The sequence below is a fragment of the Tamandua tetradactyla genome, chromosome 9, assembly GCF_023851605.1.
Source record: "Tamandua tetradactyla isolate mTamTet1 chromosome 9, mTamTet1.pri, whole genome shotgun sequence".
NCBI classification, from domain to species: domain Eukaryota; kingdom Metazoa; phylum Chordata; class Mammalia; order Pilosa; family Myrmecophagidae; genus Tamandua; species Tamandua tetradactyla.
The window spans coordinates 6,475,298-6,500,931 of record NC_135335.1 but is presented as its reverse complement, the minus strand read 5'-3'; the positions used below and the strand labels follow the sequence as shown (position 1 = coordinate 6,500,931).

At 41.2% G+C, this 25,634-nt stretch overlaps 1 protein-coding gene and 1 long non-coding RNA gene across 27 annotated transcripts in view; one reads left to right on the top strand and one right to left on the bottom strand.

Moving 5' to 3' along the window:
* Nucleotides 1-10,253, top strand: part of LOC143645830 (uncharacterized) — a 31,126-nt gene extending 20,873 nt beyond the window's left edge. For both annotated transcript variants that reach the window (XR_013157196.1, XR_013157195.1), the window contains one exon: nt 7,970-10,253. This is a non-coding gene — a long non-coding RNA (uncharacterized LOC143645830). The remainder of the gene's footprint in view (nt 1-7,969) is intronic.
* Nucleotides 10,254-15,331: 5,078 nt separating this feature from the next.
* Nucleotides 15,332-25,634, bottom strand: part of KMT5B (lysine methyltransferase 5B) — a 76,283-nt gene continuing 65,980 nt past the window's right edge. For 21 of the 25 annotated variants that reach the window (XM_077115491.1, XM_077115501.1, XM_077115483.1 and 18 more), the window contains one exon: nt 15,332-20,550. In XM_077115491.1, the coding sequence (XP_076971606.1) occupies nt 19,079-20,550 (1,472 nt within the window). In that variant the 3' untranslated portion in view covers nt 15,332-19,078. Of the gene's footprint in view, nt 20,551-21,360; nt 21,404-25,634 lie in introns of all 25 variants that reach the window. The other 4 variants (XM_077115504.1, XM_077115506.1, XM_077115505.1 and 1 more) reach the window with 2 other exon arrangements.

Genomic DNA, 25,634 nt, shown 5'->3' with positions numbered 1-25,634 from the left:
CCAACCAGAAGATCTGTACCCATTAAGCATTAACTCTCCACTCTTGATTTTCTTTTCGGATATGTTCATTGTAGATGTATAGGAACACCTCTAAATTTTGTGTATTGATCTTGTACCCCTCCACTTTGCTGAATTCATTTATTAGCTCTATTGGGTTTTTTTTGGTATATCCTTTGGGATTTTCTACATATAAGATCATGTCATCGTCACATATGGGTAGGCTTACTTTTTCCTTTCCAATTTGGGTGATTTTATTCATTCTTCTTGCCTAATTGATCTGGCCAGAACTTCCAGTACAATGTTGAATAGCAGTGATGAAAGCAGGCATCCTTCTCTTGGGGGAAGGTTTAAGACTTTCATCATTCAGTATGATATTAGCTGTGGGTTTTTTATATATGCTTTTTATCATATCAAGGAAGTTCCATTCTATTCCTAGTTTGCTGAAAGGCTGCTTTATTTTGTCAAATGGCTTCTGTGTGTCCAATGAGCTGATCAAGTGTGTTTTTTCCATCATTATTCATGTGGCATATTCAGCTGAGTTTCTTTTGTTGACGCACGTTTGCATTTCTGGTATAAATCCCCATTGGTTGTTGTATATAATCCTTTTTTTTTTTTTTTTTTTGAGCTTCCACCTCAGTGTTTTACTGAGCCCAGCATCAGGGTCACATGAAGCACAAGGAATCCAATCTCACTCCCTAAGCCACCCACAAGCTGCTTATTATAGAAAATACCATTACTGTAGAGTCTTGTCCAAGGGCAACCCTTAGGGCTGTCCTGGGCAGCAAGGGAGCCCAGCCAGACTTGGCAGTGGCAGTGGTCCACTCAGGATGTTTGCAGACAATACTGACTTTGAGCTGTGCAGACTCCAGCTGGGTCCAGTTGAGCTCAACAGTGGCCAGATCTGCTGACTCCGTCACTTCACAGGTGACAAAGACATAGTTTCTGGGATGAGTCCATGGAGAGATGATGGTGTTTCCAAAGGGACAGAAGTCTTCCCAGGGGAGGGTGGGTGCTGTATCTTCTCTGAACACTTAGAGAGTATTCCCCTTCCGAGGGGGATGCATCTAACGTTTGGAAAGGGCCCTCTTGGTCTCAGTCCCATCCCTGAATTCAATCCCTCCCCCAATCTCGACTCCAGCCTCTGTCCCATTCCTGGTCCCTGACTTGGATTCAGTCCTGGTCTCAGTCTTGATCTCACCTCCCATCTCCGTCTCTGTCTCGATTCCACTCATGACTGTGGTCCCAGCCGTGGTTTCCAGGAGGGGATGCTGAGGAGCAGAAGCCACCACATTCTTTAGAGCCCCAGTCAAAGCTCTGTGGGGCCATCCCAGCCCCTGGGCCCTCTGCCTCTTCCCCAGTTCCCAAAGGCCATTGCTGAAAGACACGAAACGCTCACACTGACGTCTCCTCGGGGGAGGTCTAGATGGCTTCTGCAGGTGAACATCAGCAGGTGCATCCCCCTGCAATGGCTGCGAAGTGGTGACTGGCAAAATAAAGCGTCAGTGGCTGAGAGATTTTAAACAGTCGAGAGGTTATCCTGCAAGTTATTCTTATGCACTATATAGATATCCCTTTTTAGTTTATGGTATATTGGAGGGGCTGGAAGGAAGTATCTGAAACTGTTGAACTGTGTTCCAGTAGCCTGCCTTGATTCTTTTTTTTTTTTTGTAACTTTTATATTTTTATTTAAGAAAACAAACAATTCACTTAGAACCACCAAAAATGGATATCTTAGATAGCTTAACCATAGGCATATTTTAATAAAGTACCCAAATAATCTTTGTAAAGCCTGTGCGTAAGTTTCATAAACCAATTTAAAATTATGACAACAAGGGAAACAGTCTATAAATTTAGATAGCAAAGTTCTTAAATTGTAAGTATTAAACACTAATATAGATTCCATTTGATTAGCTGTCACAGATGTGAATGTTTTCAAAATATCAAGTAGAAAGTTCTTACAAATATCTGCAATTGCTATACTAATGACCTACATTGCTAAATATTTTTCTGATTTCAGGAAAATACAATGATACAAAAAATATTTTTACAATTAACAGATTAACCAACTAAAAATGGGTATCTTAGCTTATCCATAGGCATACTTGAAAAAAAAATCTAAGTAATCATTATAAAGCCTATTTGTACAATATGTTTCATAAATCAATTTAAAATTAAAGCAAGGAAAGTAAAAACTCTATAGCTACAGATACCAGAGTTTCTATAATTCTAAATATTAAACACTACCTTTAATACTATTTGATTAACTATCAAAACCATGTACATTCTCAAAATATCAAGCAAAAAGTTCTACGGATTTCAACTTGGCTATAGTAGTGAGCTCCGGTAGCCTTGATTCTTGGAGACAATTGTATAACCATACAGCTTTTACAGTGTTGACTTGTGATAATGAAAACCTTGTGTCTGATGGTCCCTTTATCCAGGGTATGGACAGATGAGTAAAAAAATAAGGCTAATAAATAAATAAATAATGGGGGGAATAAAAGGTAAAAATTGGGTAGATTTAAATACCAAGGGTCAATGAGAGGGAGGGGTAAGGAGTATGAGATGGATGAGTTTCTTCTTTTTTTAATTGCTTTTTCTGGAGTGATGCCAGTGCTCTAAAAATGATCCTGGTGATGAACACACAATTAGGTGATGATATTGTGAGCCCTTAATTGTATACTGTGGTTGGACTGTATGTGTGGGAAGATTTCTTAATAAAAATGTTAAAAAAAAATCAATTGATCATAGATGTGAGGGTCTATTTCCAAACTCTCAATTCAATTTCATTGGTCAATATGTCTATCTTTATGCCAATGCCATGCTGGGTTTTTCTCTTTCTTTCTTTTTTCTTTATTGTAGAAGTTATGGGTTTACAGAATAATTATGCCTAAAATACAGGCTTCCCATACATTTCCCTATTGTGAACACCTTGTATTGGTGTAGAGCATTTATTACAATTGATGAAAGCATATTTTAACAATTATTAACTATAGTCCATGGTTCAATTTAGGCTTCACTGTTTGTGTAGTATAGTTGCATGGATTCTTTTTTTAATTTTAATTTTTATTAATAAAACCAATCAACATACAATATGAACATTCTCTTTTATCACATAGTTGTATATTCATCATCATGATAATTCTTAGAACATTTGCATCAATTCAGAAAAAGAAATAAAGGAAAATAGAAAAAAAATGCATACATACCATACCCCTTACCCCTCCCTTTCATTGACCACTAGCATTTCAATCTACTAAATTTATTTTAACATTTGTTCCCCTATTATTTATTTATTTTTAATCCATAATAACAGAAGCATCAGACACAAGGTTTTCACAATCACACAGTCACATTGTGACAGCTGTATCATTATACAATCATCTTCAAGAAACATGGCTACTGGAACACAGCTCTACATTTTCAGGCAGTTCCCTCCAGCCTCTCCGTTATGTCTTGAATAACAAGGTGATATCTACTTAATGCGTAAGAATAACCTCCAGGATAACCTCTTGACTCTGCTTGGAATCTTTCAGCCATTGACACTTTATTTTGTCTCATTTCTCTCTTCCCCCTTTCGGTCAAGAAGGTTTTCTCGATCTCTTGGTGTGGAGTCCAGCTCATTCTAGGATTTCTGTCCCATGTTGTCAGGAAGGTCCATGCTCCTGGGAGTCATGTCCCACGTAGAGAGGGGGATGGCAGTGAGTTTGCTTGTCATATTGGCTGAGAGAGGCCACATCTGAGCTACAAAAGAGGTTCTTTGGGGGTGACTCTTAGGCCTAATTTTAAGTAGGCTTAGCCTATCCTTTGCAGGGTTAAGATATCATGCTGGTTTTTTTTGTTTGTTTGTTTGTTTTTTAGGTGCATAGTCTGGGAATCAAACCTGGGTCTCCTACATACCATACTGTTTTAACCACTGTAGCTTTGTAATATGTTTTAAAGCCAGGAAGAGAGAGACCTACAACTTCATTTTTCTTTTTCCATACATTTTTGGCTATTAGGTGCCCCTAACCCTTCCAGATAAATTTGATGATTGGGTTTTCCAATTCTACAATGTAGGCTATTGGGATTTGATTGGGATTGCATTGAATCTGTAAATCAGTTTGGGTAGAATTGATATCTTCACAATATTTCATCTTCTCATCCATGAACATGGAATGTCCTTCCATTTATTTGTCTTCTTTGATTTTATTCAGTAACGCTTTGTACTTTTCAGAATACAGTTCCTATACATCTTTGGTTAAGTTTATTCCTAGGATATTTGATTCTTTCAGTTGCTATTGGTTTGTTTGCTAAATTCAATACACTAGAAATGGGCTGGGTTTTTCAATGGGAATTTATTAGTTTACAAATGTACTGTTTTAAGACCGTGAAAATGTCCCCAGTAAGGCATCAACAGCATGATACCTTCTCTGAAGAAAGGATGCTGCCATTTGGGGTTCCTCTGTCAAATAGCAAGACACATGGCTGATGTCTGCTGGTCCTTTGCTCCTGGGTTTCATTGCTTTCAGCTCCTGGTACTATTAACTATAGTCCATCATCTAAATAGCCTGTTTCTTTTTGTAAGATTTCTATTTCATTATCGAGATTCTCAAATTTTTTTTAATTTACTTTTTTCCTGATAGCTTTAGTTCTTTGTGGTTTTCTATATCACTTTGAGCATACTTAAAGACAGTTTTTAAAAAGTCTTTGTTTGGCTCACTTACCTCCCTTCATCTTGGGTTTGGTGAGTTCTGCCCAGGAGCGCAGAAATAACCCCCCACACACACACTTTAAATTTCCTGGTCTACCTTTCTTCTTTCTCAACCTTTCACCTCCTAAACCTTTCATCTGGTGCCGAAACCTGGGAGAGGAGTACGGGTGCCGCCTGCCTGGCCAGAGGCGCCCCGGCTTCCTCTCTCCCCCTTCCTCCACATAGCCAGTGACAAGGGATCCTTCGGCCCGCCGCTGCATCCACCACAAATTGGGTAAGTCCCTTCCCTCCTAGCCCTGCTGCTGGGTCTCACGGTTCTGAGAGCCTGTCCATTAATTACTCTCCAAAAATCGTGAATTCACATCAGGTTCTCTTCTGAGGGCTGAGGTGAACAGGGATGCCTGCAAGCCTCATATCCTTTTACCAGGACTCGAAAGCTGTGGGGATGCCCCATTTCTTGTTTCCCTCCCAAATTCGGGTCCAGGACTTGAAAGGGACTCAAACCAAGGTGAGACGTCCCCTGGGGAGACGAGCCCCCGCTTGTAAGAGCTCTGAGGACTCTCTCAGGGTGTTGGGATGCTGACACCCCCTGGGCCAGTCCTTTCTCCTTTGAGACCCGTCAGTATGGGCAGTAGGTCCTCACTGGCCTGAGGATGGGACTTTCAATTTTAATATCCTTACGAACCTCCACAACTTTTGCCAGAGGAACGAAAAATGGGCAGAAATTCCTTATGTCCAGGCGTTTTTCCTTCTGCGCTCCCGCCCTGCCCTTTGTACCTCCTGCTCTACGGCTCAGGTTCTCCTAGCCAAGGAAACTCCCAAATCCCCACTTCTCTCTGAAGAAACTTCCTCCTTTTCTGACCCCCTCGATTCATCTTCCTTTAAAAGACCAGGGCCTCCACCGCATCTTGCGAAACTATCCTCCTCTCCCTCGCTCTACCCTCCCCTCCCTCCAGCGGCGCTCCAGTCGCCATCTTGCCTTTCCCTCCCTGCTTCTGCTTTGGCAACATCTCAGTCGCCATCTTCTCCTTCTCTTCCTCCTTCTGTTCCGGTGACGTCCCAGCCGCCATCTTGCCCTCCTCTCTCCCCTTCCATGCTGGCAGCACTCCCGCTGCCATCTTGCCTTCCTCTTCCTCCTTCTCCGCTGATGGCATTCCAGCCGCCATCTTCCCCTCCCCTTCCATCTCCACCCAGTCCCCCACTGTCCTCAACAGCCTTGCTCTCCTCACCTATAAGCTCTCATATCCGCTCAAAGAACTCTTTACTGTCCACTACGGGAAGTTGTGAGACCTGAGGGGTTAGTTTGAGTACACACCCCTTTCTCCCTAGCTGACCTCTCTAATATTGAGAAACCGCTAGGTTCATTCTCCAGCGACCCAACTGCCTATACTAAGGAATTTCAATATCTAGCTAATGCCTAGGATTTAACCTGGCATCACATTCATGTAATCTGCTCTTCTTCCCTAACTACAGATGAAATGGACCGCATTTTCAATGCAGGGCTCATGCTAACCAGGTGCATCTAACCGACCACACCATGCCGGTGGGGGCCAAGGCAGTGCCAGACCAAGAGCCAGGGTGGAAATGTCAGGTTGACACTCCAGCGGGAAGAAACGGGCAGACTAGACGGGACAAAATGCTTACATGCCTCATAGTAGGCATGCAGAAAGTTTCACATAAAGTAGTAAACTTCCATAAGCTGAGGGAAGTTACCCAGGGTCCTGATGAAAACCTGGCCGCTTTTCTACACCAGCTCACAGAAGCCCTCTCCCAATATCCCCGCCTAGACCCCGACTCGGAGGCTGGTAAAACTGCTGTAGCCACACACTTGATGTCCCAGTCAGCTCCGGATATAAGGCGTAAAGTTAGAAAAATTGAGGACGGTCCTCAGGCCCCTAACTGTGACCTGGTAAACACGGCCTTTAAAATGTTTCATACTCGTGATGAACTAGAGAGGACAGAAAAGGAATCCCGGGACCGCCGAAAGGCGAATTCACAGGCCCGGTCCCTGATTGCAGCTCTGCGGCTCACTTCAATGGAGAAGAAGCCGGCTACGACTAATCCACCGCCAGGAGAGTGCTTCAAATGTGGCCTCAACGGACACTGGTCCCGTCAGTGCCCCAATCCTTGACCACCCAAGGGACCATGACCCCTCTGTGGTACAAAGGGACATGGGAAAAGTGACTGCCCCTCGGCGCCTGGCCGTGGAGGGCCCGTCCTTCCAACCCCTAACCCACCGCTGGCAGTCCTGTGCCTGGCCACCGACGACTGATGACTCCCGGCCTCAGCGACCCCAATCACCCTCATCGAGCCTAGGGTAACCATCAAGGTAGCGGGTAAGTCCACCTCCTTTTTAGTGGACACAGGGGCTACCTTTTCTGTCCTCCACTCTTACTCAGGTCAACTCCTTCCTTCCCAGGTCACGGTTATGGGCATAGACAGCCGTCCTTCACGCCTCTTAACTACTGGACCGCTTACGTGTTTAATAGAAGGGTACCCCATTACACATTCTTTCTTAGTGATGCCTTCTTGCCCCAGCCCACTAATGGGGCAAGATCTTCTTGCCAAATTAAGAGCCTCACTACACTGGTTAAAAAACCCTCAAACAAAACTTCATAGCAAGTGCCAGACTAACGTCACTACCCACAACACCACCCATGTCCCCAAAGGACAATATTTCTGGTGCAATGGAACTCTTACCAAGCGCCTTAACTCCACTGCCCCGGGATCATGCTTCCTGGTAACTATTGTTCCTCAATTAACCCTCTATGGGGAGTCCGAACTAACCTGGCTACTGCCCTCTCCTCGCTCCAAAAGGGCTGCCTTTCTTCCTATCCTAGTAGGCATCAGCCTGACTGCCTCAGTCGCAGCCTCAGCCACAGCGGGAGGGGCGCTGGGACACAATGTTTTAACCTCTCAAAACTTCGAAACTCGACCACAGGTAGCCCTGGAATCAATATCAGAATCCCTCTCCTCTCTACAACACCAACTCACCTCACTAGCCCAGGTAACTCTTCAAAATCGACGGGCCTTAGACCTGCAGACAGCTGAAAAAGGAGGAACATGTATATTCCTCCAAGAGGAACTGCTGCTATTACGTCAACGAGTCGGGTCTGGTGGAACAAAATAGTCAAACCCTAAACAAACTAAGAGACGATCTCTACCACAGGAAACAAGGAACCAACTCTGCCTTAAGCTGGTTTTCTTCTCCTCTGGCGACTTGGCTCCTCCCACTACTAGGACCAGTTATCCTAATCTGTCTCTTTTTCCTCCTAGCTCCCTGCCTCCTCAACTTCCTTCGGGACACATGAAGGAACTATCCTGGGTAGCAGTCAATCAAATGCTCCTGCATCATTATCATCACCTGCCTTCCTCGCCAGATTCCTACAGCCAGCCTCCCCACTCCCCTGGCCATGACGGTTCCAGCCCATAACCCCATGCTGCCCCATTACAGCAGGAAGTAGCCAGAAAGATCTCGGTGCCCTATTATTACAAAAAGGCTGGAATGTTAGGTCGGGGGAACGGGGAAGGGCACTGCAACTGGAGCTGTGGAGGTTGTGTCACCCCTCCCAACCTGCCTTCAGGAACTAATGAACTGCCTCTTCCGGACGTCACCTGACCTCCATCCTTAAAAGCTGCCTGTATGGAATCGAATAGAGTGCTCAGATATAGACCCTCTCATCTATGGACATTTGATCTTTGATAAGGGAGTCAAGCCAACTCACCTGGGACAGAACAGTCTCTTCAATAAATGGTGCCTAGAGAACTGGATATCCATATGCAAAAGAATGAAAGAGGACCCGTACCTCACACCCTATACAAAAGTTAACTCAAAATGGATCAAAGATCTAAACATTAGGTCTAAGACCATAGAACAGTTAGAGGAAAATGTAGGGAGATATCTTATGAATCTTACAATTGGAGGCGGTTTTATGGACCTTACACCTAAAGCAAGAGCACTGAAGAAGGAAATAAATAAATGGGAACTCCTCAAAATTAAACACTTTTGTGCATCAAAGAACTTCATCAAGAAAGTAGAAAGACAGCCTACACAATGGGAATCAATATTTGGAAACGACATATCAGATAAAGGTCTAGTATCCAGAATTTATAATGAGATTGTTCAACTCAACAACAAAAAGATAGCCAACCCAATTACAAAATGGGAAAAAGACTTGAATAGACACCTCTCAGAGGAGGAAATACAAATGGCCAAAAGACACATGAAGAGATGCTCAATGTCCCTGGCCATTAGAGAAATGCAAATCAAAACCACAATGAGATATCATCTCACACCCACCAGAATGGCCATTATCAACAAAACAGAAAATGACAAGTGCTGGAGAGGATGCGGAGAAAGAGGCACACTTATCCACTGTTGGTGGGAATGTCAAATGGTGCAACCACTGTGGAAAGCAGTTTGGCGGTTCCTCAAAAAGCTGAATATAGAATTGCCATACGACCCAGCAATACCATTGCTGGGAATCTACTCAAAGGAATTAAGGGCAAAAACTCAAACAGACATTTGCACACCAATGTTTATAGCAGCGTTATTTACAATTGCAAAGAGATGGAAACAGCCGAAATCTCCATCAACAGAAGAGTGGCTAAACAAACTGTGGTATATACATACGATGGAATATTATGCAGCGTTAAGACAGGATAAACTTATGAAGCATGTAATAACATGGATGGACCTAGAAAACATTATGCTGAGTGAGTCTAGCCAAAAGCTAAAAGACAAATACTGTATGGTCCCAATGATGTGAATTGACACTCGAGAATAAACTTGGAATATGTCATTGGTAACAGAGTTCAGCAGGAGTTAGAAACAGGGTAAGATAATGGGTAATTGGAGCTGATGGAATACAGACGGTGCAATAGGACTAGATACAAAAACTCAAAAATGGACAGCACAATAATACCTAATTGTAAAGTAATCATGTTAAAATACTGAATGAAGCTGCATCCGAGCTATAGGTTTTTGTTTTGTTTTGTTTTGTTTGTTTTGTTCTTATTATTATTACTTTTATTTTTTTCTCTATATTAACATTCTATATCTTTTTCTGTTATACTGCTAGTTCTTCTAAACCGATGCAAATGTACTAAGAAACGATGATCATGCATCTATGTGATGATGTTAAGAATTACTGATTGCATATGTAGAATGGTATGATGTCTAAAAAAAAAAATGGTCAGCACAATACTGCCTAATTGTAATGTAATTATGTTGGAACGCTGAATGAAGCTGCATCTGATCTATAGTTTTTTTGTTTGTTTGTTTTGTTTTCTCTTATATATTTTTGTACTTTTTATTTTTATTTGTGTTTTCTCTCTGTGTTATCACTTTATTTCTTTTTCTGTTGTCGTGCTATTTCTTTCTCTAAATCGATGCATATGTACTGAGAAATGATGACCATACACCTATGTGATGATATTAAGAATTACTGATTGCATATGTAGAATGGATTGATTTCTAATGTTGTGTTAGTTAATTTTTTTAATTAATAAAAAATAATAAAAAAAAAATAATAATAAGGGGAACAAATGCTAAAATAAATTTAGTTTAAATGCTAGTGATCAATGAAAGCAAGGGTTAAGGGGTATGGTAGGTATAATCTCTTTTTTCTTTCCTGTGTTCGTTTTATTTCTTTTTCTATTGTCTTTTAATTTCTTTTTCTGAATTAATGCAAATGTTCTAAGAAATGATGAATATGCAACTAAGTGATGATATAGTGAATTACTGATTATGTATGTTGTTTTATTTTGTTTCTTTATTTTTTTAATTAATAAAAAAAAAAAAAAAAAAGAAATCCCAAAAAAAAAAAAAAAGCTGCCTGTGCCAAAGCCCACACACGCACTCACCTCCCTCCAGCTTGGGTTTGGTGAGTTCTGCCCAGGAGCGCAGAAATACGCCCCCCCCCCACACACACACACTTTAAATTTCCTGGTCTACCTTTCTTCTTTCTCACCCTTTCGCCTCCTAAACCTTTCAGAGAGGAAAGAGTCCCTATTTCAAGGTTGCAGCTTCAAGGTTAAGCTCCAATTCTGCCAACTTCTCAGACTGGGACTTCAGGCAATTCACTTAAAGGCTCTATACCTCCCATTTCTGCATCCCGAAAATGGGGGATATCCTGTAACAATAGCTAACACCTAAAGCAGGCTGTGTGTCTGGCATTGTTCTAAGCCTCTTAATCATTAATTGCACAAATGTTTATTGCAAATCTCTCTGTGCCAGGCACTGTCCTAAGCACTCAGGATACTTAGTGAAGAAAATAAACATCCCTCCTTTTTATAGTTGACAGTCTAGTTTGAGGAGACAGACAATAAACAAAGTATTAATTCTTAAAAAAAAAAGTCTTTGTTGTGTCAGAGTCTGGGCTTTTTTGTTAATGGATTCTGATGTTTTGTCTTGCTCCTTTGGATGTACCATCATTTTCTGTTTCTTTTTATGCCTTGTGATCTTTTGTTACACGAGAGACATTGCAATATTTTAGTATGTTAATTCTAGAATATAGTCACTTGTGGTATTAGTTATTCAAGCTTGTACCCAGCTAGTGTTATGGCAAGATTTTCTTCACTGCCAGGAGTTAACAGGGAAGGATAGGGGGTGAGAGAGGGAAAGAGGGAGGGAGTGGGGGGGGGGGGACAGAGAGAGAGAGAAAAAAAAAAGAAAAACACTTTTCAGTCTTTGCAGATTGGCTCTGTGCTAGCTGGTGTTCTTCAGAGCTTAGGCAGGCTAACAATGAGCCTGAAGAATAGTCCAAGGCAAAAGGGCCAGGTCTTCTCCTGTCTTTTCTGAGGATGTGTCTTGTCTTGGGTATTCATGGGTGGTCTTAGAAATTCCCCTATTTACACAAATCCAAATGCCCCTCTTCTTCCAGGAAAGAGTCTTTCCTCTGCGTCCATGTACTCTATTGTATATCTTGAAAGCAGGTGTTTTAGTTTTCTAGGCTGCTGAAATCAGACACCGTGAAATGTGTTCACTTTAACAATAGGGATTTATTAATTTACAAGCTTACAAGTTTTGAGGCTGAGAAAAATGTCCAAATGGAGGCATCAAGGTGATACTTTGTTCCTGAAGACCAGCCACCCATGATCCTTGACTCTGTCACACGGCAAAGCACATGGTGACATCTGCTGGTCTCTCTTCCCTCCTAGGTTCTGTTGCTTTCAGTTTCTTGCTTCTGAGGCTTTCTCTCTCTGTATTTATCCTGTTTATAAAGGACTCCAGTAAGAGCATTAAGATCCATCCTGAATAATGTGGGTTACACCTTAAATGAAATAACCTCATCAAAAGGTCCTACTTACAATGGATCCACACCCACATGAATGAATTTAACTTTAAGAACGTGCTTTTCTCTGATACATATAGTTTCAAACCACGGCAGCTTGTAATTCATTGCCCCAGGAGGCTGTGATTTGATTGTTTATCACACTATTTTAGCTGCCCTACAGGTGCTTCTGTCTACGGAACAAGTTCTGAGAGGTGAGCTAGAACTGGCACAGTCCTTCTGTTTGTCATCAGGCAGATTTCTGTAACTGAGAAATCAGGATTTAAGGGACAATTTTGATTATTGACTCATTATATGGTATTCCTTTTTGCTTTCTGCTATACTGGAGTAGACAGAGAAAATTACCTGAAATCTTGAAATTGTAATCCAGCTGCCTTGATCTCTAATAATGATTGTATATCTTTATCTTCTGTCCCTGTGATTGTAAGAAACTTGTGACTAACGTTCACTTTACCCATTTATCCAATTTTTGCACTTTAGAATCTTGTAATCACTAAAGACAGCCCCTAATGTTTATTAACGTAGGATCTTCAGTCAGCTTAGAACCAACCTACCCCAAGTCCAATAAATAACCTAAACTGGATCTGACCAAAGTGGGCCTGCCTGACACGTACAGCAGCTTAGACTTTAACCTACAAGTCACCTGTACCTCATTATAATGCTAATTATCATGCTTATCATCATATTAAGGCCACCATTTTCTTATACACATTTCATGACTATGCATCTTCAACAATTAGATCACCTCTAATGATATCATTTGGGGCCAATGTGCTCATCATCCTAAAACCTGCCTATTTTAAAAAAACAGTCTCCTTGAGTCTAAGGAGTTCAGGGCTTTTGTGGATTCAATCAAGGGGTGGGGATGTAGTTGTTACCACTGCAGTAGTTTCTGTAAGCAGGGCTGAGACTAGGCTATAACAACCGTCGTAATAGTGAGTTTACACAAGGTTGAGACTGACTGAGTTTCAATAATTGCAGGTAGTAGCTTCTGCTTTTTCTACAATATAGAAAAAATTCTCCCTCTTCTGTGATAGTAGCCCTTGAATAAAGTCATTTTTGTCTGTTTAAAAAAAAACTGCCTATTTTTTAATTCTATAAAATATCAGAATTAATGCAACTCGGGGAGACAGATTTTGGGCGGATAGGTCATCTGCTCTCCTATGTGCCTAGTAATAAACTTTTTCTCTTTGGAAAGTCGGCATCTCAGGAATTAGTCATTTGAGTACTTTGGGCAGAAGAATCTACTGTCTTTGTCCACAGATTGATACAGACATATATGTACCTCAATATGTACATAAAGTTATTCTGCTTCCTACAGAACCAGGACCTGTGACCCACAGGGTATGGGAAACTCCAGCAAAGTCACCATGAGGTTTTCCTACTATTTTCAAGTTGTTGTTTTCCTTAATTTGGTGCTCACCCAGTTACTGGAACCCTTTGTTTTCCAGCTCTGGATAAGATAGCTTTGCCAGGTTTTGCTTGTTTAAAATTCTAAGGAGCGTCTAGCTCTGCCATTTTGGTTTTCATGACTTTTAGTTATGTCCAATGTCCTGGTCTTTCAGAACCATGATTTTCTCACCTCCATGGACATTCTCCTCTAAGCATTTTAGTTGCTGGCTTCTACAGCCCCATTCTGGACCTTATCATCACCAGAAAATGCATTCCATCCACAGTACGAGTGCCTACTCTCTGATCCCAGTCTCTGGTCCCGTGTCCTGTTCTGTTACTGCTCTACCTGGTGACTGACCACTGGAGGGCCTCCAGGCTTCTGTGTCCTTGACTTTGGCACTGGCCAACAGCGGCTCTAGATTGTAGGCTCACCTTCTCTTCCCTAATCTTCATTTCAACCCCTCCCCTGCCAATCTGAATACTACATTGCCCAGCCCTCAATCTTCTGTTGCGCCCACCAGCTTGAGCCAGCATGCAGCTGCATCCTGACTGTTGTGGGCTACCGGCCAGAGCATTGAACCTGCACAGATCCTTGCTACTCTGAATTCAGCCACCAGCCTTCAGTCACTCCCTGGGACACCTAGGTCATGGTGAAGGATCATGGTTTCTGTAGTTAGTGTGCTTTCTTATTCTCTATTTCAAATCCCCTTCATTCATCTCAAACTTTGGGACACGTCCAGGCAATGGCCTGACCTCCTACTTACAGGCAAAGTAGGAACTCTGGATACAGCAACTGGCTCTCCTCACTGCATCCACAAACTTCCTACATCCACAACCTTCCCTTTTTGTCACATGGGCCTGTATACCCACCCCACCCTCACCAGGGTCTGAATAGTTCCTTTACTTCCTTTCTCAGGAACTCTGCTGCAGGGTTTGTCTATGGGAGCTTCCCATTTCAGCAAACTTGTTTATATCTTTTGATAAAACAAAATGTACCACCATCCTAACTCCACTCCTCTTTCAGCTGCCACACTCTATCCCGTTTCATAGCCAAACTTCTCTCCTGCCCCCTCCTTAACCAGTATGGCTTGCCCTCAAATTATGCTCTCCACGTCCACTATTCACCTATAACAAGAGAACATTTTTGTTATTTTGCTATTCCCTGCTACTGTCCATTCCCCCTACAGCAACTGTGGCGGTTCTTCCTCCTGCATCTGTCCCTTGGTGTCAGAAGTCCCCCTTTCCCATTATTTTAATTACATCCCACACTGAAGAGTCTCAAACCTTGCCTCCCTACTGCCAAGCATCTAATATATAACAGGTGTTAACAAATATTAAAGAAATGAAACTTAACTCATGCCATAAGAGACCCTGCCTGGTCTGGGTCTCAGACTGGGGAAACTGCCACCAGACTTCTGATCTCAATAGACAGACTCAAAGATGCTTTGTTTCTCAGCAGAACATAATCACTGCACAGGGTGGACTGCCCCCAAAAGACCTAAGTCACTGTCTACTGCAACTTATCAGAAGACTCACAAACCTGATGGAGAAAATAGGATCTGATAACAGATTGACTTCTCTTAGAAATATAACCACCCATTTCTGAGATTGCCTCCTGCCTTCTCCAGGTCAGAAGCTTTCTGCCTATTTCCATGAATACTTGTGAGCTTACTTTCCTGGGAGAACAGGAGTGGCAGAGGCCCAAGAAGAAAAAGGGTTGGAGGATGTGTGTGTGAGAGACTCCCCAATCATGGCCTTTCACACCTGGTACACCTTCTTATGACTCGTGTCCTCTCTCCCATCAGTCAGAATAAAAATCCACTTTTCCTCCAGGCCCCATAGTAGCAGACACAGGCCATGCCCATACTTTCAGGCACAGGGGAGGGAGTAGAAGGCTCACGATGTTCTCGCCTTTCCCTTACATGTTAGGCCATCCTTAACATAACCCAAGGCTACCAAAGTAATCCCAAGGTTGGCAGTTTGTTTGCATCTTGCTGAGTGCCTCTAGGCTCTGCAGCAGTACACAATGGGGGTCATGTCAGCAAAAGAAAGCTGGTGTTAAAGAACAGCACACAAGGACCCTGAGCAGCATGCTGAAAGCTAGCTGCCACTGGTTACTGGAAAGGAATAATTCACTTCAGAGTAGAAAGAAAACCTGACTCTGAGCTAGAGGCCAATTATTTTAATAATCACATCACCTTTTATCCTCTTCACCCCAGGAATTCGAGTTTGGGTATTGATTAGGAAAAGCAAATGCTTTTCTAGTCTATACCACCCACCCTGACTGCCGTCTTCAAGAGTGTATGCAGTACATCCTGAAACTTAGCTGGCGGCCACACCAGGCCTCCTGAAGTGGTAGCTGCTAGGAAAATGACATCTGGAGTTTCAGTACTTGCTCAGTCAGATGGTTGCTGCAGAGCCAGGCCAACTCAGGTGCCCTGACTGGTACACCATTCTATTTCCTCTTCCAACTAGGTTATGCAGCTGTGACAGGGAGGTAAAAGCACTCATGCCAGTTCTGGATATGCGAGTTTGCTGATAGAAAAAAACCAAGTCATCAGAAACAATTAACAACTGGTTTGCAAGAGCTGTCAAATGTTATTTTGTTCCATTTTGAGGACAGGACTTCTTGAGTTCCAGGGCTAGGAGGTTATGTAGTTTAAAAGCAGTTTTCCTACTGAGAGATGAGTCAGTGCTGACCCTCGGTTCTTATTTTACATTCTGAATGGCACCAGAAGCAAGAGGGGACCACAGCCTAGAGGGCAACTCAGCACTCTCAGATGTGGAGAAGCTTTAGGAACTTTCTGATCTTACAAATTCTGCTTTATACAAAAATCTTGAGAAAGTCGCCACTTCGTTCTTTTTCTCTCAGATACAGTGAACACCGGCCAAACTGTTTTAATTTCCGAATTTATTAAAATGATTAACCTCAATACTGCAAGTGCATGTACAAAATATTTGTAAAAAATGTTTTTAATGAAACGTTAAAGAACTTACCTCAAATGCTGAAAAAGTCCTTTTTCATTCTTTCAGTACAAGGAATACATTGTATCTCAAAAGTATTACAACTCACCAAAACAATTTAAAACACGGTAATTTGAAAAATGATTGAAAATTGAATACTTTACATAGATTTCTATGATCATTTCCTAATTCTTACAATGCCAAAATCTTTACCAATCATTGCATAAGCTCAAGCTAAAAGTTTTATTTAATGCAATCTCTTCCAAACTGTCTACAACGTGTGGATTTCGCCATTCCACACGTAAGTTCTACAGCAGATCTAGAACAGTTACGAGGCCCCTACCTTTAAAACAAATGTAGTTTAGGTTTCCCTAGAAGGCATCAACAGTGGCTGCTGAGTGCTTGTGCATACCAACTCCTGAGAGGCAGTGACTCATCACCAAATGTCACTGCTCCAAGACCCATGGGAAGGTCAGCCTCAAAAGACGAGGCCCCAATAAAATTAAAACAAACATAAATAAGTTACTAAAACTAAGCTTAAAAATGGACAAAAGAGGGAAATGCAACATTTTGTTACTTTTTCTTTACGACTGAAATTCCTGAAATCGCTATTGTTGGTATTCAAAAAAATAGTTTAATATTTAGTCTCTGAATCTCTTCACCCGCCTCCCCCAAGCTAAGTGGGGAATAGAAGAGAGGTGACCCACTGCTCTCCTGGTACTTGACAAAGGGCCTAACCTTTATTTTCCCTTAGTGGCATGTGTTTCAAACTCTTCCTACCCAGGGGCTCAGAGAAGAGGACATGGCTTGTAAAGTGCTCTGAGCACCTCGTGACAAACACTCCCGAGAGCCTCCATGCCGCTGCCCTAAGCAGGTGAGAGGAGAATTCTAAATGTCACCGGAGGGGATGTGCGTGTAGAAGGAAGTCTACTATATGCTTCCGAATTACTTCCTGAGGGATGAAACTGCGCCATACAAATGAGCTTAAGACTACGTCCATCATACTATAGAAGCAATTCCTTGGGAACACAAGGGAAAAAAAAATCTAAATTTTTAAAACTTTTATGAACATTTCTATTTGGAAGATACTGGCAACAGATTAATTTAAATGTCCCCAGACTCTGGAAATTAGTTTTCTCCATAGGTCTTTTCATTGTCTCAGATACACTTAATATCTGAAGACATGGGCTACTTTTCTGTCGACACTACACGTATCCCCTAAATTGATTTTCCTTAGGAACACTGCATATCTGAAAGTACATGTCCACATTTCCCAGAACTAAAAAGACCGGCTGGTGACAAACACCTGTCACAGATTTATACTTCAATTCTTTGCTTGATGATTTGCAAATTAACCCAAAGAAATCTTTGGGAAATCTTGAAAGAGTCTGGTTTTGAACATAAAGTAGTAATCAAAAATTTGCTCATTAAGTTATTTAAAATTAATTTCTCTTCTCAAAGTGCTTAAAAAAACAAATTAAATCTGACTCCTCTTTTTTGTTTAACTGCTAATATAGTCAAAGTATCTTTGATATTTCATACGTAAACTAACATAAGCCAAGAACTTCCACTGATGCAGTGCTTAAAACTATATATTTATAATTTCCTATTTTATTGGCATGAATATTTCTAAACTTAAAAACCTTCCTGGTAAGTTCTTTTAATTTCTTATGACAAAAATTTCTCACAACACACAAATATTTACAACATGTACATTGTTTTCAGTTCTTTACATTGAAGTTCAAAGACAAACATTTTTATAGGTTACCACAGAACAAAAGCTGTGACTCATGTTTTTATTTCATAAACTATTATAAGTTAAAGTGAATAGATTTTTTAATATTCCTTGTAGCATTTTACAAGTGCAACAGAAAACTTGAAGAACCAAATTAAGATAGCTATAGTTCATTAGATAAATGTTGCTTGTTGTCATCACATTGTTCACAGCAATTTTTTGAAAAAATAAGCACCAATCATTCTTGCAAAGAACAATTTTATCTAAAAGGATTGAAAAATGTTAAATACAAGGCCTTTAATTTACATGACAAGCAATAAATACACTGTATGGAAGCATCCTGCACACTGTTACCCTTGTACATATAATGTACCGAACAGTGAGCCGCCACGTATGTAATTGTACTTTTTTTTTTTAAGAAACCAATCTGACTCCCACCAATGGCTTGCTACTTTAACAAAGGCCACAAACAGTACACCTGGGCCAGCAAACAGTGTGAAACTGACAAAACTTCGAGGAGGAAACATCTAGCAAAGAAATCAAAAAGCCATAGATAATTGCTGGTGATATTAGCATATACTAGAAAATCTTAATATGCTGCTACTATGATTTGTTTTAAATTATTGTTTAGTCATATATTAAAGAGCGAGGTGATGCTCTTTCAGTTAAAAAGAATTGTGTAGCCACATTATTGTCCTCATTGTCCGGTGTGGAAAGTTGCTAGCACTGTACAATTTTGCTTGAGCCTTTATTTTACAACAGGGCTTTTTACCTCTAATTCAGAATTGCACGTAAGAAGGCTATTTAAAAAGTACAATAAAAATTTGCACAAATCAGACTTAAGAAGAGTCAGTACGCTGTACAATTTCTACACTATTATGCTGATAAGTGAAGAGACAAGAGAGGTGCTGCCACTAAAATATTTCAGTTGAGGAATAATCGACTGGAATTTTTTATTTCTTTAAAGAAGTTATCCTGGGTCAAATTCAGACCAAGAGTTCATGCATTAAGCCTCAAAGACTGATCTTCTCTTCTCCTGGAGGAAATGTCAATATCTATGGAGTCTTTCCCAACTATTAGCCTCAGTCGTTTCGCTGGAGGAAGAGGAATGAAATCATCTTCGAAGTCGTCATCATAGTCATCTTCCTCGTCCTCAGCCCCCGAGGAGGAGGAGTCATCGGTGCTTTCCTCCTCATAGCGACCATAGTCATCGACTTCCATTCGAGACTCCAGGAGAGAGAGAGTGTCACCACAGCACACTCCATTTTCATGAAGACCCTCGGCATATGACCCCCTACTTTCCTCGTCCCGCTTTAGCTGGATTTTTAATTTTGTAGAACTACTGCCTGGTCCTGAGTTAAATCCATTATTAAGCTTTGCTACATAGAGATTATTATCATTTTCATGGTCTTTACTTAACTTGATGCTTATTTTTGAAGAATTCATTCCATCATTCTCTTGGTCATTTGTCTTGCTGCTGCTATCATGACGCCTACGGAGAGTCAATTTGGGAATCCCAGAGTTATTTTCTAGGATTAACTGTGCATCATATCTTGTGATCCTCCTTTTCTTTTTACTCCTTGCAGTTCTGAAGTTGTCTTTTGTTTTGAAGCTATCGGATGTAACAACTGAACAGTCAACAGGTGAAGGGACACAGTCTGTGTAGCCCACAGGCACCTCCCCCATTCCACTGTGCTCGCCCTGCTCAGAATGTGAGCCTGCCAGCTCTGGGACCACACCGTCTCTCCCAGGGGAGCCATGCACCACAGTGCACTCCTCGATTTTTGCAAACTGTTTCACAAGTCTTCCCTGTCGTGACTTCTTTTTTGATATGCCAATGTCACTCTTGAGATACTTTGCTTCCCCCTTTTGTGCAGTTTCATGAGCCAGTTCTTCTGGCACCACAGGAATTGGGTGCTGACCACTGTCTGAACAAGGTTCCATCAAGTTTTTATAGCCTTCTAATGTATTTGGTTCAAGTGTGATGTCAGAGGCTTCCTTCAAATTCACTCTTGCCCTCACTGATCGCCTGGTTGTGTATGTGCAGGGTGAGCCCTCACCAGGCAAATGAGCACCTTTCACAGAATTCTGTCTGTGTTCTCTTGCTGCGTGTCTAGTTAAGCACCCACTAGCAACTGCAACTTGTACTGGTCCCTCTGGCTCCTTATCTTTTTTAATGGGCAAATTTTTATACAGAACTACTTTAGGCTCTTTGAGAACTAAGTTTCCCATTTCAAGTTTTCTTGAAGTATTCTTTTGCTCCAGCCGTTTGCAATGATTTCTTAATTTTATCTTTGAAAGTAAAGGCTTTGCAGGCTTTTTCAGTTTCTTTGGTACCCTGGAATTATTTATATGAGTTAGTTTAGATGAGGTAGAGTTGGAAGAAGCTGGAATTCTTGACATAGACTGCCTCGTTAATGTTCTGCTCTTGCTGTTCTTTTTTACAATAATTGAAGATTTTCGGTTAGAAGCTGTAAGGTTAAAAAAAAAAAAAGGATGAAAACAGCTTTGGTAGAAAACAGTGTTTAACAAAACAAAGTCAAAAACCAGACTATTACCTATGAGATGTTTAGATTATACAAGCATGTAGGAAACAGATCATCCAGTTCAGTTTTTGTCAGCACATAAGGATCCCTACCCGGCTTTTCTTTAAGTTCTCTTTCTAATTAAGCTATTCTTTCTTGTGGGGAGTGCAATAGGCCAGGAATTGAACCCAGGTCTCCCGCACGGCAGGTGAGAATTCTACCACTGATCTGCAGCCTGGCCCCCCCTCCCCCCCCTTTTCAAATCTATTCATTTTTGAGGTAAATAATTTTTAGTTAAAGAGCGCTTACCATCCCAGGAACCTGCATTTGTCCTTAATCTATGATGATACTTGTTCAAACTAAATATTTTTCCTGATTTAGTATTTTACCACTTAAAAGATTTGGAGGAAAACGAAGTAGTAAAAATTAAAATTGTGCCCCCCCCATTCTTTTTACCATCATTTTAAATATTTCTATAATCCATTATTCATTAACTTGAAGTAAGTATATTACTTATCTAGGCCAGATAAACAGAACAGAAACCTGCTACTAATGGGCTCTAAGATACAAATTCTATCACAATGGTATAACACAAGAAAAATAGATCCTAAGAACCAAATATTATTATTGTCAATAGATATTTATCAGAATCAAACAGAATAAACTACACTACTTGTGAGTTGTTCCCTCCAAGTCTGCAAGGGCCAAAACAGTACAACTGGGGGGCTGTCAACTTAGAAAAGCTGCAGAACTTACTTGGCCTCGTCCCTTCAGTGACTGCCTCATGCCAACAATCAAACTGAAAGAGGAAAGAAGCATGGTGCTAAAATTATATGCTCTCAGAACAAGAAGGGATTAAAAATTCTTTCCTCCAAGGTAAGGACACAAAATGGTTATGACAATCCTAATGGTAATGACCCCTGGGGAAACTAAGGTGACAGTTCAATGACATCTCAAAAGGTTTGTATGAACTCAAGTTTAAACCATCTGCTCCCATAGTGAGCCTCTGATATTGCCATCAGCTTTGGTGTTTGTATTTTTTTCTCTGCATTTACATTCTGGACTTATTATTTATGCAGTTTTATACAAGAGTTAATTTTCCAATTACTTAGTTCCTCCATATCCCAACTGAAAAACACCTCCTGATCCATTTACTCCTTTACATCATTCACTAGGGCAGCTGAGATGAGATGACCAAACTGATCATAATCACCTCTTGCCAGAACACAGGAAGAATAAAAACGATGCACGTGGGTAGGTCAGCACACTGTCTGCCAAAGTGAGCACCAGAAACTCTGTAAAGTCTCTGCTGCTTATTATAGGCCTAGAGTGGCTAGGGCAACTTCTATGCCTTTTACATTACTAAACAAGTAAATTTCTTAGTTTTTATTATGAAAGGATCAAGAAATAACATTCCAAAAATATTACACCACCAAGAATTCTCTATCCTCAAGAATGGCTTATAAATGGCATCAGCAGAATTCAGAGGAATGAGACCCACTGACTGAACCAAGAACATACTTATACGTGGGGGCTGCTACTAAGGTGGCAAGTTATTTTAGAACAGGAGTACTGAAATTCAGGTACTACTCAATTTTATGTAGAACTACTTGCTAGAAAGTATTTAGAAAATATAAGAATATTTAAGGAATTGTTTTGCTAAAGGATTCTTTTTGTTTACAGGGACTCCCTACAAGGGAGACTAAACAGATGTGCTTATTAACATAAACACTAGTTACTTGTGGTTTCCAGAAAAACTTAAGACAGGACAGCATCTGTTTGGCTACCATTTATTTGGCTTTCTCAGATGTGACTGATGTTCCTTTGCTCACCCTAAGGCTCTTGAAGAAGGGTACTATGACAGCACTTAGTGGTTCTCTCTCTACCTTTTATCTTGGCTTCTTTCACACCGTTCTCAACACACACTTGCAGTTACCCCTACTCTCAACAGCAATCCTCCATGCCCTATCTGAGGCCAGACTGTACCTCCAGTAGGTTAGCCTTTGCCAATCTGACAACCTCCTTGCCCTGAAGTACACTGAACACTTTTCATTCTTCCTTCATTTTTCTGTGGAACATGACATTTACAACTGTTTTGTTTTTCTTGAAAAATTTTCTTCCCTTGACTGCCCATGAAATGATCCTCTCCAGGGCATGCATCACCTCCCTGCCTTCAGCAGGCCCACCCCCAAGCCTCTTATTTTCATTCTCAGGGTGATCAACAACCCCCCCGTGGTGGTTTTACAGCTACCCAAGCCAGAGACCTGGAGGTCATCCCAGACTCTTACTCCCTGCCCCCTACCCCCAGTGGTCTCATTTCAACCACTGCCTCCTGTGGAGTCTAACCTGGCAATGTCACTGGAAGCTGTTTACTTCTCTCCCTCACTACTGCCATAACCTCCTGCCTGAACTACGCAATAACCTACCACCTTTCCCTGGTTTCTCGTATTGCTTTCCCAACAGTTCATTCTCCACCATGTAGCCAGAATGATTTTCCTAGCATAGCATGTCTCTGGGTTTTAAACCTCTCAGTGACTTACTGCTCTAAGAACAAAGTACACAATTTTAAACTATGGTCACATGCCTTCTTCCCACTTTCTACTCCAGTCATGACAAATTTAATTGTTCAGGTCCTAAACTTATCTCCATATCTGCATTTATGAAACTTCCTCTGCTTTTTGAGTGTACTTCACTTTACCAAATCCTCATTCCCTTAAGTCTCAGCTTTGGAAACACCTCTCTCCAAGAGTCTTTCGTGAGTTCCTGTGTAAAACAGGCCACCCTTTGTATGTACTCTCATACGTACTCTTGGGAGTCTCATACCCAAGACTCCCCCTACTTTGATACTTCTTATTGGAATCTATTAGATGAATCTCATTTTATGGTGATTCTGAATCTGGGCCCTCCCCTATTCCACCCTACTTCTAATAGACTCCTTATTAGCTGACAGCAGCAAATCACTGACAATGTACTTCCATGTTTTTGTGTTCTTGTATTCTAAACAGACCACAGGACAGATGCCATGTATTATTTCAAAAGATTTCACTGACATCTTTACATATTCATTAATGTACTCTGTTATTTGACAAGCATTGTTTCATCAAAAGCCCTGATAAAAGGTGTGCTCATCAAGTAGAAGGGTGAAAAAGACACAGCTAAGTCACCAGGCAAGAGAAATGAGACTAAGATGAGAGTCTGATACTGTGTCAAGAGCTCTTCACTATACCAAGAAGATACTATACTGTCTTTGGCTTTGTGGTTTTAAGAATTTCAAAAACAATAAGGGAGGAAGACTGGCTATAATGATAAACTAAAAGCTAATCTTAAAAGCATATCAAGAGAAAATTAGGATTTTCATAAAAGTGGAGCTAAAATACACCTGTGGCCATGCTCACACTTCAGTACTAATATATACTGTGTTTATCTTTCCCTAGTGGCTGAAATGAATCCCAACTGCATAAACCTAGGCAACAATTTTAGGTGGAGATACACATTCTTAAAAGCAATCATTCTATGTTAGGAGCTGGGCAGAATGGCCCAGTTAGTACTGACGCAGTCCTCATGAGCAGTCTGTGAAGTGCTACCTGTACGCATGTGAAGAGCAAGCCACACAAGGGCCAGCTTGTCTAACAATACCCATCTGGTAAGTGGCAAAAAAGTTTTGAATCAAGTCTATGGCTCAAGATCCCCATTTCTGAGCCACTCCATTACACTGCCTGGGAGGGACCCACAGAGTTAGGATGTGTCAGAACTGCCTCGTGGGTAAAGGACCCTGCACAGCTAGCACAATCATTTCAGGGTATCCTCAAAATGAGAAAGCAGTCCTAGATGGGCGTCAAGACTTATAGCCCACAGTGACGGTGAGAAATACGGCAGCAACAAAACAGCCTTCCTGACCAGGCCAGCTGTACCTATGGCTTTACCAAACACAGTAGCAGCTTTCATCTCATGTGACCAACACAGACTAAGAGTTACCAGGAGCAGTGTGTTGGACAGGATTTTGAAGCAGCCTACACACTTGGCAGAAAGGAGTGTTAAGATTAATTAATGACATCTATGATGGGTAAGAGCAAGTGAGAAGCGGAAACACAGTAGCTATCTCTGGAACAGGTGCTCCCTAGTTAAGATGATGGATTCCACAGCCAAGTCTGTTGGGTCTTGCACTGACTGGTGGCACAGGCAGTGACTGTGCCCCCACATCAATGTACTGCTTCTGAAGATTACTGGGCTCTCACCCCATCGCAGCACTGACTACAGCAGGCATCCCAACTAACACAGCATGACAGGCTTGAAAAACTAGAATGTGTTTAAATAATGGCGTTTATAATTCAGTGCTGCAACAGAATATGTGAGAACGAGCATTGCGTCATCTCTCCCTGGACACTAGAGGAAAACAGTCAAGTTGTGACTTTCTGGACACCTTTCAAAAAAGGACCTACATAGAAGGAAGAAGTAATTTTTCTCTCAACTAGGTAAAAACTTTTCTTTAAAAATGACACACTTGACATACTTGCTGTTCTAAAAAACAGTTTCTTGATCAGCTGCTAAATTCTACGTGATAAACTGAATGATAAAGATGGGCAGCCTGGAAAGAGAAGGCATTTCAAATCTCCACACCAATGCATGCCCATTTCCTTTAGGAGAAAAGAAATCGTGATTCTGGCATTTTTATCATCTGCTGTTTAAAAAAGCCTTTCTTTCAAAGAGACAGAAAGATATGGTTGGAGATACACATATCAAAGAAATACAGCCAAAACAAATATATGTAAGAACTTGAGAAAAACTTTTTGTGAACATGACTGAATGCACAATAGTCAAGGAGATGACCGAAGCGAGGTCATCTCTTTCAGAGCACTGAGCCATGCCCATCACCTCTGTCACATGACTTGCAAAGATAGTTACACCAACCCTTGTATTACTCAAAACAATCATTCTTCAGAAAGGCACTTTGAAGAAAGCAAGCAGTCCAATGTAAGTAGTCACTACAGAGTGCTCTATTTCTATTCTGTAATGCTGAGAATACAACTCAA